Here is a 13,141-nt window from a genome sequence, read left to right on the forward strand (position 1 = left end):
GTACAAAAAGTTACACCTGCTAACACCATACCAAAAGACTTCAAGCAATGCCCAGGGATGCAGGCATTTCTACAACAAAGTGTAAAAAAGCAAATAACAAAAGAAGAAGAAAAAATATTTTGTGTTAGTAAAACCACAAAATAGGATTGTATTTTAAACATATATTTTGCTGAAAGCATGAACGGACGCTATCAAGTATTAACCACAGTCAATACTTTTTATTTTGAGCCAAAAATTCTCTTTACATTCTCATAAGTACCTAGATTCTCACCAAAATATTCTCAGGACTGAAAATCCTTCTCCAGTTAAAATAAATATTTCTTTAAAATCCTGTAATTCCCCTTGTCATTCTTAGCTATGAAAATAAAGCAGTTCTTTGTATTCTAGCCTTCAGATTGATTTCATGGATGTTCATCACGGAAAGCAGCTTTGAAGTAAGACGCAGATGTTAAAGAGTGCACAGCCAGCTGCAGTTACAACACCTGTGTTCTTTCACACAAGAAAATCTGGATGCGTACATGGCATCGCACAACTATTTAAGTGGGCATGGTTATTTGCTCAGGGTGCAGAATGATCCATTCTTGGCAAATACTTAGCACCATGTGTTGCTGAAACTCAAACTGATGTTATCATATGCGAGCCTAAGTAAGAACTATTTGCTAACCAATGTTTTTTTGGTTTTTTGTTGTTTTTTAATATGTTCCTGGATCACAGCTACAGGAACAGATCAAGTTGATTCCAAGGGAGAGGAGCAGACTACTTCACCTTTGCCTTGTTTTAAATCTGCCCCAGGAGCATTCATGTCAGCAGAAGGTATTAACAGACTGAATCAGTACTACAGAAGGCTAAAGAAAGGTAAGAGAAGTCACTGAACATAATGTCCCTGTTGTAAATACAGAAAGGCGTATTATTGGTGTGATACAAAAAAAATATTTCTCACAGCATCAAAATAGAAGCGTCTTATACTTTCAGTTTCTTAAAGCAAAATGTGTAACAAAATGCGTAACAAAATGCAGTATTTTTTTAGATTAATTGATATAACTGGGGGAAAAAAAGATTCATTTCATCCATATAAGCCTTTTCAGGTCTGAGGTCACCTTGGAGGATCAAAAGAGGGTTCTGTGTGCCCCAAGTAATGTGCTTTTCCCACAAATATCAACTGGTCAATAAAAATATTCTTTTCAAAAGCTCTCTCTTACTTTTACTCTTATCCTGTGATGATTAAAACACAACATGGAAGATGCTGGTTTTGCAGCTGTAACACTTCCTCCTCTACCAGCAGATGGGGCCACGCATCAACCATGAACTTGCCCAGCTCCACAGCTAAAGTGCAATTTGTACTAGTACTTGCAAGTATGTCCCTGTGCGCTCCTTGGTCCTTACAAAGACTTTTTTAGTTACTGTCATCCTGATTTTATCACTATGAAAGCAGTGCAATAATCTTTGTTTTCATTAGCAATAAAGCAGGTGGCAAGAACTTTGTTTTCAGATGCATGCATTTATCTGGCAGCTAGAAATATGCCTTGTACACCAAGAAACGTGACCAGAAGTAGCTGGTGAGGCTCTCTGGCAGGAACCCGCCCCACTTCTCAGTGCAAGTCAAAAGCAACCAACTTTTGAAGTTCACGACTGCAGGGCAGTTCTGACAACTGCAGCAGGACAAGAGCTCACACTCAAACTAGGTTTTTTAGAATGAATCCAAGGGCTCTGGCTTCAACAGCAAATACATTTAACAAATGAGATAGTGACTCATCACTTCACCCCATAGTTTCCTTTTTCCATTTGCCTAAATCAGGAGAGATGATGACTGTTTTCTTCCCAATGAAGGCTCCAGGCTCACTGCATTCCACTTACTGTTATGTCCCCTAGTCTACAAATGTAAATGGTTTTCAGAAACACAATCGCCCTACTGGCTTTATAGCAAAATTAAAGAAACAAATCCTACAGCATATGCAGTTTAAGCATGCACAAATGGTTTTATGCTCTCTGTCAGTTTGGATCTTTGTCAAACATTACATAACCTGCTCTCCAAAAGGAGCTTCTAAATATTCTGTCATTATCTTTAATTTGCTGATCTGTATCCATTCTAAGAGTAAAACATAAAAAAAAAAGAAATCTATGTTATAGTTTCATCACAAGAAGGAAGAGGTTCAGAGTATTTTTAGGCTCTAAACCAGCTGAAATGGTAAGAACGTCAGCGTACAAAACCTTTTTAAGCTACAGAGGAAGTTGCATGAAGCTCCAAAACATCAAAACAGATAAATATTAATATAAAGTTCTGGTTTACCCTTCTGCAATCTGATGTTCATTTCAAAGTGGGAATTCAGCATTCCAAGTCAAATGTGAAAGAATATCTGTCAAACAATCAAAGCTTTATGCTCCAAAGTCTGCTGAAGATCGGCCTCCACAAACCAGGTAGAGAAACAATACATGTATGAACCAACTCAAAACATACACAGCTGTATCAGATGAGCTGAATCAAAGCTCTCAAAACTCAGCTGGACTCAGTACAGCCTATGTACTTTTCATTTTCAAGGAGTTGGGTGAGATGAGGCTAAGTGGGAAGAACCAGCCCTATGCAGCTCCAATTTAAAAAATAAATTATTTCTTGAAAAAAAAAAAAAAATCAAATCTTTACTGCTTCACATAAACTTCAGATGTCTGGTGGAGCACATAAAAATGACCCTATGCTGGGTCTCCACTGTCGCAGGTGCCTTGATCCCCCCAGCAGTAGCCAGTCCCACCAGACAGTGGGAGAAGAAACCTGGGGGAAAGACAGGTTGGGCCAGCGAAGAGCCTCACACCAGCAACAGGAATTCAATCTGCCTTGCCATAACTCTGACCTGCACCAAGCCTGAAACTGAAAGCTGTAGGGACTGCTTGGGTCTCCTATATCTCTTTTATGTTCATATATTCTCAGATGCAATTAAAAAAAATCCCCACAAACTCAACCTAAATCTACTTCTTTACCAACAAATGTAAGCAGAAGACAGGCAAAATGCAGCAGTCCTATAATTTCAGTCAAGGAGCCCCAGTTCTGGTCTTGACCAATGGTTCTAGCAATTGAAATAGATTACGGATAAGATAAAAACCTGGCAAAGATTAGACCCAAGTGTTGTAATAAATAAATGCATGCTTTAATACAATTTGAGATCACCAGCAGCTTTATTTGTCTTCAGATTGGCTTTTAGTTTTAAATGGCTCCATATTTATAAGTAAGACTATGACTGCAAAGATACTGGCCTGATGAGCAACTCTGCCTGTGTGACAAGCCTCATTGACTGCAAAGTTTGTTCATGTCCTGGTTTTGTTAAAAACAAGACCAGTTTCTCTTTTAGTGAATTTTCCTTTCAGTTAAGTTCTTCTAAGTAACTGCACTTTTCTGAATATGGCTGCTTGTTTTTGTAGACAGCAGCTGATAACATAAAAATGGTATGCAAAATATTGATAAAAATGCACATCTCATAAGTGAGAGGGGCGTATTTGCAAGGAGGGGCAAACAGAACAGGTGACTAAAACTGATCAACTAAGTATTCCATCCCATCCACATCATACACCCTATGAAAGTGGGAGATCACAAGGGTCTCACTCTCTTTGACTACGGCCAGCATCTGAAGAGGACCCTGCCTGTCATCCCTGCGATGCAAGGCTGGGTTCCAGACCCTGCATCCCTGAATCCAGTTCTGGTTTGCTGTGGAGTCCAGCCCAGGACTTCCGGGTGCCTGCCCTGCAGCTGCCGGAGCAGCGGGTTCCGACGCTGAGCTGTGCCAGGAAAATTCAAGAATGGTTTTGTATATTTTGTATTATTTTCTCTATTTTATTAGTAGTATTAGTAAAGCATTTTTAACTTTTTTTCCAACTTGCAAGTCTGTCTCTCTTTTCCTCCTATTACCTTTCCTTAGTGGGGAAGGGGAGAAGGAGAAGGGGGTTAACAGAGGGCATCTGCCATGGTTTATTGTTGCCCTGCATTAAATGGTGACAGTTCAGATGTCTTTGATTATTTGTGTATAAGTACCACTGCATTATGAATACGGGCAGCACTGGGCCTAAATACTGCAAATTTGATCCAATACAAAACAATCTGTATGTTGATGAGCAAGTGATCAAGCTTAACAAAGTCCGAGAAAAAAAAACACATTCAGAATATGTATTAAAATGATTAGAAATCATTTTAAAAAAATAAATCTACATATGTGGTAAAATTAAAAGAACTCATACGATTACATGCATTCTTTAAAATCTCCAATTAAGTTTCTGATATTCTCATTCAACATACACACAACAGGGTTACATACAGAATTGACTCTTCACAGACTACAAATAACTGAGGTACATTTAAGAGTCTGCTTCCAGTTCCCTATTAATTTGTCATTTTGATCCACAGCAGTTTCAAATAATGAAGTACTGAAAATGTAAACTTGACTGTATTTGGTCAAGCAAGTTTCATACTATGCATTAATTTATTTGAACCCCACTCTAGGGATGTAGAGAGAAGTATCATCCTGGGAAGAATCTTCTGGCTCACTGCCTATTACATTGGCTGCTGGACAATATTAACTGTGCTATCCTTGCACCAAATCTTATATACAAAAATAATGAAGCCGTCTGAAAGTCAACTGTGTATTACTACATTACTCTTTATCTGAACTGTATTTCAGCCTGCACTTCTAGTTTCACCATAGATATCATTTTTGTATCATGCTGCTTCCTTAAAAACATCACCTTCATTTCTGTTTCTTTCGGTGCAACATTTCCCAAATTTGTTTCTAAGATTTGAAGTGCTCTCTCCCTTGGTTCTTTACAGTTAAAAGATCTGGAAAGAGATGGTTTCTTATTACTTTTTTGAGTTTAAGTAAATATATATTCTTTTTAAAGTAATTAAACATAACTCTTCACCTATTTGGAGGTCAAATTTCAGTGTTTCCCCTAATTCTGTTGAGGGGGTCTCATCCTTGACGCTAGGGCACTCCTGAAGGTGCCTAGCCTTTTACATAAAGCTTAAAATCTTTAATTCAAAAGGAGATATGGGAACTTAACATTTTGGGGTTTTAATCAGAAAAATACAAGGCTGGACTGCAAGCTGATTCCTAAACATTTTAGAGTATGGCAGGATCATGCGTGCAGACTTTGAGATTAAGAATCCTAGTAAAACAGCACATTTTCTTGTTTCGAATCCATACAGTCCCAAGCTATTAAAAATAAATACATTGTATGTAAATAGTACTCTGTCTAGAGGCAATAAACTTCAGTTTAGGAGATCTTGTCACTAAGGCCTAGGGCATTGTCTCATCCCAAGGAAGCAGAAAAGCCTACATTTAAGCAGAGACCCCCAAATCTGCAGCAGAATTTCCCAGAGTAAGCCCTAGCAGCTGAAACTCCCATAAATGTCTGTTACAGACGCAGTCCTGGGGCTGGCTTGGAAACTGCGAGATTAACACCAGGACTTGCCAGCACAGCGCTGTGGCCAGCTCACAGCGTGGAGCTGTGAACTCGAGCATCGAGCACACACGAACACAGAGACCAAGCAAGTTACAAAGCATTGCTTCAAGTTTCAAGCAATAAATGCATCAAAGCCCAGGATGCTGTTTTTCTCAGCGCAGCATGCACATGTAAAGAATGAGATTTCGTTCCAGCCTCTGTCTCTCAAAATAACCTGTCGGCATTGAGGTGTCTATCCAAAGAGCCATGTTTATTCTGCAGTTACATGTGATGGAGACAATCTCCACAGGTGGGTAAACAAAGAAGTCGACATTACCTGACAAGCACATATTAATACCCATTACAAGTAATGACCAAGGAAGTAATAGTGTTTTCTTTCAAAATCCCCAATTTCAGAGTTATCTAATGAGAAATCATGAGACTCTAATGAGGCTGAGAGTTTGACGACTTCAGAAACAGGGACACTATAACCTAAAATGCCACATCCCCATCTGCTCTCACCTTCATTTTAACGAGGTACACCTAGGCATCATACACTTCCAAGCAGTTCTTGAGTGTTCAGTGATATTGCTATATAACAGTTCAGATTTTACTCTTTATTAAGCCCCCACCAACCTAGAAATGCTCTGCCAGGTTTCCACTTGTTTGCCACATACAATTTCCTAGATTTCCATTCTTACCTTTGTTGATTATCAGCACAGCTGTATATAAACTCATAATAGACACAGTGATCAACCCATACCACAACTTTGCAAGTGATGCTGCAAACATTTCTATGTAGGCAGAGGATGATGATACTATTCACAACAATTGTTTCACTGTGAGAATAAGGATCATATACTATAACTTGTATTTCCTACAGCTAGAAACACTGAGAATCTAAGAAGTATTAGATGTGAAGCAGTATAAGCCATCCTAGGCTTTTGAGAAGTGAAGGAACAATGTAAAATCTATCCTAAGATGGACTTGGCTTGTTGATATGTAAAACCCAAATATCTGAATGTCAGCAGGTAAAAGAGACAAATCACTTGGAGGAAGGTTGGTGAGGTTTTTTTAGTCTAAAGTTTTTCTAATGAAAAAAGAGAACTTTCTTCTTTAAAACAGAAGAGTTCTGATCAAATTCTGACTTCTGCCCAACGTACTGTCGCAAATGTAGGTCAGAAAGCAACTTCTGTTTAGACAACGGAAATATTTTCCTTTGTTTACATAAATACTATTTTTCTACTGCATATGCTATGCCCAAAACAAAGGCTAAATCTTAATTTTTCATCATTCCATTGTTCGTTTTTAAATATCCATTCTTACCTTTAACGCCATAGGTAAACCTCCAAGAAAAAGTACTTATTTTTTGCTGTTAGCAAGAGATTTACTATAGGAACACACTGTCTATTTGGAATTTGTACTGTCAGATTCACCAAGAAGTTTCTCAATAGCGAGTTTGATGAACTGCAGAGGAAAACACTTCCACCAGCTTCTTAGAAACCAAAAATAAATGCTACCCTGCTTGTTCTCCATTTAAGTCTTTACAGTTGTGAATTACAAGCATACTTTCCAACCTGTGAGATGTACCTCACAGCAAGTTATTGGTCTCCGTGGTGCCTGAGACAAAGCACATGAATTACAAAGTGTGTGAGCTAAATATTATGAAGTAGAAACAATTTTTAATTGACACGAAACAAGCCATGCACTAAAAAACCTGACCAGCAGGTGTAATACACATAAATGTACAGTCAGACAAGTCTATGACACAAAAATCTCTGAAAAACATGGGAGACACACACATTCCGAGAACAGTACTGACCTTGTTGCTCACTTTCTGCTTCAACTTTTGCAGGACTTGGTGCTACAGGAAGGGGTCGAGGAGGACGAGGCTTCGGAGTTGGGGGAGATATTTTTTTCCTTCCAATGTACTCTACATAAGTTCCTGGGAAATCCCCCCTCTCCCCTGTGGTTTCATTAAAGCCATTTAACCAACCAATTTCCTCAGGCTTTGCTTCTTCCCCTTCACTGAATCCAAGTGCTAGCAAGGTACCTTTATTCACAGTTAAGATATCCCCTAAGTGCAAGTCAATGTCTTCTTCTCGCTCTTTTTTGTAGTCATATAAAGCTCTGTATTGATATCCTTCGGCACTCATCTTGGCAAACGGTTTAACATTCAAAGTGTTATTAAACAGTATTAAAATGCAATTGTCCAGTTATACTTCTATGTACAAACAGATTTAAGATGTATTAAATGGGATAATAAAAATGTCAATAGCAATGTCTAAGTAATAAAATCCACCAGAGAATCAAAAAGCACCAGGATCTGTCATTTCACGGTTGATGTTTTTACTGATGTATTTATTCTGATTGTTGCAGAAGTATGTGTTCCGCTTCTTCTATGTCTACCAATATTCTCCCAATTAGTTCCTCTTCTGGCCTTGCTGGCACTTCTGAGTCTCCATCCTCAGGTTCATCTGATTCTTGTAGCTGCTCACACCTTCTTCAGATGTACTTGCCAGAGATCGCCCACGTACCTTAAATATTCTGCCACTGAACTCTGCATGCATGCTCCTCCTGCAAAGAGAAGAGAAAACTGGTGAAATAGTTTCAAATTCTCTTAACAGTTGTGAACTTGGGCGTCCACTTTTGACTTAAGCTTTCTGCAACACTGGCAGAGGTTGTGTCCCACAAAAGAGCCCTAAATAGCAATAAAGGGACCTCACAAAAAATCCGCCAGCAAATGCTTGCTTTTTTATAAAGGATGTATGTCTAATTACTTGAACCAAATTTGCACTCCGCAGTACGAGGCATGTTCCCTTCTCTGTGGCTTATGGCTGCTGAAGTCTCTGAGAGGACTAAGCCTTGGAGCTATCCCTGCAGTGCAATATCTAACCTGGCAGCAAGATTTTACACGTTAGGTCCCTGAAGATGCGCAGCCACAACCCCTCCTCACGAGTGGTCTGCCAGGACAGAGGAGTTGCTCATGGTAATTAGCGCTGACGCTCACCACTGGGGCGTTCAATCTCATGCTGTTCATGCAGAGGATGAGGAGTGGCAATTAATACTGAGCCCAAAGCCTATAGTCCAAAAACCTATTACAGGGAGGGCTCTTTTTGTAATATGCAGGAGAATCAAAAAATACAAAATGCCATTACTTGATGAGTACCATAGTTCTGTTTTCTTTAAGAAGGGGGCTTCCCCACTCCCCCATCTTCCAGATTTTTTTTTAATGTGTTTATGGTATAATACTAGAAAAACAATCAGCAACTGGAACAGGCACACCTAGACCACCTAAGCAGCACTAGCAGGAGGAAAGTATCAGGGTGTATGCTTAAATTACGCTAAAGGCCAGAGAATATAGGCCTGAAAATTTGACTCAAGATTGCCCAACCATTTAAAAAAAAATCCATTTAGAAAACAGTAGCTTAAAGACATATAGAACAGTGAAAGTTTTCTAAACATTATTTCAACCGTAAGTCATTTTCATCTACTTAAAAAGACAAGCCCAATCATAATTTGAAATTCTACACTGGGAACCAGAAAGGGCTAACTACTCCCAGTGTCATTGAAGCTTCTAAATTACAGTTGAATAAAAGACCTGAGGGGGCTATGTAATACCGCCAGGTAAGATATTGACTGTGTACTACGTACTTAAGAGTACAGAAAGCTGATTTTTTTGAGAAACACTGCCTTTTGCATTGTAAAGAGGCATCAGTAGACAGGACCAGAACAGAGAACCTCTGTCAGCTATTTTCCACACCACATTCTCTAATATCTCAGGCATCAAGTCCCTGGAAAATGACTGACAAGCTAAAAAGTTCATAAGAATGTATATGGGCTTCCTTTGCCAGTGAATGACCCTGATCCCTAATTTCTACGTAGCTCCTTTTCAGTCTATCAGATCTAAACATAATTCCCTGCAGCCTACTGCACAACACCTATTGTAACAGAACACAGAAGAAAATCTTGTAAGTTCTCGAAGAACTTCCTCATCATCCCTTGCAATGAGTTTTTGCTGTAGGAAAGAATTACCAGAGCCTGAATTAGAGTTATTTCAAAAAGCCTATGCACAGGTATTTGTTTTAATAACCTGCAAATCTATCCACGTGGATTAGGCTTCCAGCTCCCATCAAATTTTTAATGAGAAATTTCTGCAGCCACTTCTTAAAAACCAAGCTATGCGGCTTAGCTCACATTACCAAACATTACAGACTTTGCAATTAATGTCAAGAGAGTTTCACTGATATTTCATTTTGCCTCTTCTACCAGGGGAAAGCATACAGACAAGAATGAGAGGAAAAACAAAACAAAACACAAAAATCTAAAGCACATGTATCAATTAAATTGTACAGAAGCCTTTTCAAAAGCGTGAGTTCTTCCCATTTCATATAGCAAGGGAACAAAATGAACTTACACACCTTACATCTAAGTGTTGGAAACAATCTAAATGTTTCCAGTCAAAACCAACTACACACAGCAAAATCTGCTAGAAAATTACCACGTCAACTACATTAACTATTCCGAAATACTTATTTTCTTTTTAAGAAAGGTTTGACAAGCGCTCTGCTACAGCTACTCATTTCACTCCTATTGCTTACGGGCATTTTGGCAGTCAACAAAGTCAGTCTTATAAACACTGCATAATTTAACTGACTTGACCTACTCCTCTGATCTTTTATTATCAAATGTATCATAGCAACTTTATGGCCAGATATTTAAAATGAGTACTTGTGTCTCTTATGCTTGGTCTGACAATACAGAACTGGAAATGTCGTAATAACACAAAAACTGCTCATGACAGTTTTTAAAGCATATTTTTAAAACTCTAAACCTTAATCAGCTAGGCCGAAAGGTCTGATGTGCTTGCATGTTAAAACAACTCAACGCAGTTATGGTAGGAGAGGTTCCCCAAATCCAGTTTCCCTGTGGCTCAGAGCCGCGATATTCATTCATACTCACTCCGCAGCATTGCCCTTGGTACAGGACCCCCAGCACCCTGCCTCCCGACTGATCTACTGTTTGTGTACCTGGAGACACTCCCACGAGTGAGCCATGCTGAATTTCTTGGATTTATGCCTTTTTCTGTTCTCACTATCTGTCAGGTTTGGGGACAGAGGACGTCTTAGACTCTAAGAACCTTGCAGACAGCCCTAACACTGGCAGAGTCACCGGTTCTCCACACCAGCCCAGTAACACTGCAACATTTCCAAAGAGCCCGCTTCAATGGTTCTTTACTTACAGCTCTGTCAAGATCCCGTATAAACAAATTCCCTTTATTCCTAGTGAAGTTAAATGCTCTGTACACTCAGACATTTTGACTCAAATTGACTTACACTACTTAGTCTTAAAATAAATAGCTAGGAGACCATCTTAAGTAGAGGGAAAAAACCAAACCAAACACTTTAGGCAAGAAGCATTGTTATATTTGAGATGATGTATTACTGGATTTCCATTTGGCTGGTGGAATGGAAAAGGAGGAATAAGTATTGTAAGAGAATCAAACGCTCATTTGTTTTTTATTTACTGTCTAAGAGCTTGATCCCAATGAACGATTCCTGAGTTGAGGCAGAATTCTGGTGTCTCAGCAGAATGGTTTGTGTTGGGCATTTCAACAGTTATAAAATTTAAAATTCAACAGAAAGATGCAAGAGATTCTTGTAAATTTAAGTTGAAAAGGAAGGGGACATGAAAGCTTCCCCTCCGCTCCCTTCTTCTCCCCCTATTAAAAATGATGTCTGGCTCCCACTCCACCGGTACCCAAGCATTTCCTCCCACACAAGCTAGCATTCCTTTGGTGACTGAGTATAAAAACTTCGGCTCTGAGAATCCATGCTACTACCAGTCCAACTAGAGAGGTGTGTATGTGTTACTGATACAACACCCCTATACAAGGCAAGCAAAGATTTTCTTCATCTTTATATTAACACATTTTAAAAAAATGTATCTCCTCATACAGCCATCTCCCTCATTCCAAAAATCTCTAGGGAAACAGTGCCTAACACGAACTTCCCTTTCACTGCAGTTATGAGCTTCATCAACAGAAGAGCAGACTAACGTACTTAGGGAGGCACTGAAATAACACAAATCAAAGTGTAAGCAGGGAATGTGCTTGGAAACGGACTTTTTTCCCCACCAGGTGTCTATACACCTGTAATTCAAGCCACAGTTACCTCTGACATACGGTGCTGCCACTCTCCAAACACAGATGACCAAGTAACACATCGGAAAATTATTTTCTGCAAGAAAGTGATGTCCATGATATATTGTGAAGGAGACGCATACTATAACACCTTTATACCATTTCCAGTCTTTGAAAGAGCGATTTTGAGCCTGTGGAGATTCTACTGCCAAACAAGTTCAAATACGTACACACGGAAGAAATACATTAACTTCACCGCGGACACCGTAAAGCACATCCTATTCTGAAACATCTCCGAGACTTTACACAGGCTGCAAAGCTACAGAAGAAGGCGAGGAGCAGAAAGACCGCTTCAGAAAAAGCATTAAACTAACTAAAAAACCTAGGAAGGCAATACAGACTGAGCTTCCATCCTGCTGGGAGTCCTGCAGGGACACGCACACCGGCGGCGGCTCCCGGCGCACAGCGGCCGCTCTCCAGAGGCCGGAGCCTGGTCCCCGCACCCCGGGCGCGCTCGGGGGTCGCAGCCCCTCCACCGCCCGGGGACGGCTGCGCGGGGACGGCGCTCCGCGGCCCAGGGACGGTCGCGGAGCCGCCGGGACCGTCCTCGGCGGAGACCCGGGTCAGGCAGGCTCGGCGCCGCCCGCTCCCCCCGGCTACGGCCGCCTCGGCGCTTCCTACGGGCACGTCTCCCGCCGCCCCGGGACCGCCAAGCCGGGCGGGGGCACCGGCCGGGCTCCGCACAGCACACGGCCGGCACGGGGCCCCCGGGCAGCCCTGCGGTCGCCGGGTGTCGCCCCCGGCACGGCGCGCCGCCCGCCCTGCCCGACCAGGAAGCGCCCCGGCCGCGGGGGGAGAAGCTCCACCGCCCCTAGGGCTCGGCGCCGGCCGCAGCGGGGGCCCGCCCGGGCCTGCCGCGCCGGAGGGCTCGGCGGCGCCACAGCCAGCCCCGGACGGGGGAAAAAGTTTCACGAGGCGGCGGCGGCGGCGCTCCCGCTCGGCCGGTCACGCCACAGAGGCGGCCGGGTCCCGGGCGCCGCACGGCCCTTCCCGGTGCCGCTCTGCTCCCCTGCCCCGGCAGCCGCTCGCGGGGCAGCGCCAGATGAGTCCACCGCGGCGGCACTCGCGTTACCTCAGCAGCGGCCGTGCCGCCACTGTCGCTCTCCCGCCGCCGGGCAGCCGCTGCCCCGCTCTCCGCCGTGCGCCCGTCCCGCCGTGCGCCCGGCCCCGCTTTCCCGGCCGCGCTCACCGCCCCAGTGCCGGAGCGGCGCCCTGCCCGCCGCCAGCACCGCCCCCGCCCTGCCCCCGGCGCGCCCGCCAACCTGTGCCGTCCTCCGCCCCGCCCGCCGCGCTGACTGACGGCTGCCGAGGGGCGGTGCCCGCCGTCCTCCGCCCACAGCCCCGGCCCCGGGCTCACCCCAGCCCGGCCCGCGGGGCCGGCGGCCGGAGGCGGTGGTGGGCCGTCCGGGGCTCCCGCCCGCCGGGGAGAGTCGCCGGCGCCGCCTCCCCCCGGCGCGGGGCCTCGGCTGCGGAAGGCCAGGCCAGGCCGGGGAGCGGCTGTGCGCGGAACATGTGCTTCTG

At 43.0% G+C, this 13,141-nt stretch overlaps 1 protein-coding gene across 1 annotated transcript in view; it reads right to left on the minus strand.

The window, feature by feature from the left end:
- PIK3R1 (phosphoinositide-3-kinase regulatory subunit 1) overlaps positions 1–12,810 on the minus strand; it is a 62,383-nt gene extending 49,573 nt beyond the window's left edge. Inside the window, exons 1-2 of the mRNA XM_065655536.1 lie at positions 12,693–12,810; positions 7,241–7,995 (exon numbers count right to left, since the gene is read on the minus strand). Coding sequence (XP_065511608.1) covers positions 7,241–7,574 — 334 coding nt within the window. The 5' untranslated portion in view covers positions 7,575–7,995; positions 12,693–12,810. The remainder of the gene's footprint in view (positions 1–7,240; positions 7,996–12,692) is intronic.
- Positions 12,811–13,141: the final 331 nt, after the last annotated feature.

Source organism: Caloenas nicobarica, chromosome Z, assembly GCF_036013445.1.
Source record: "Caloenas nicobarica isolate bCalNic1 chromosome Z, bCalNic1.hap1, whole genome shotgun sequence".
NCBI lineage: Eukaryota > Metazoa > Chordata > Aves > Columbiformes > Columbidae > Caloenas > Caloenas nicobarica.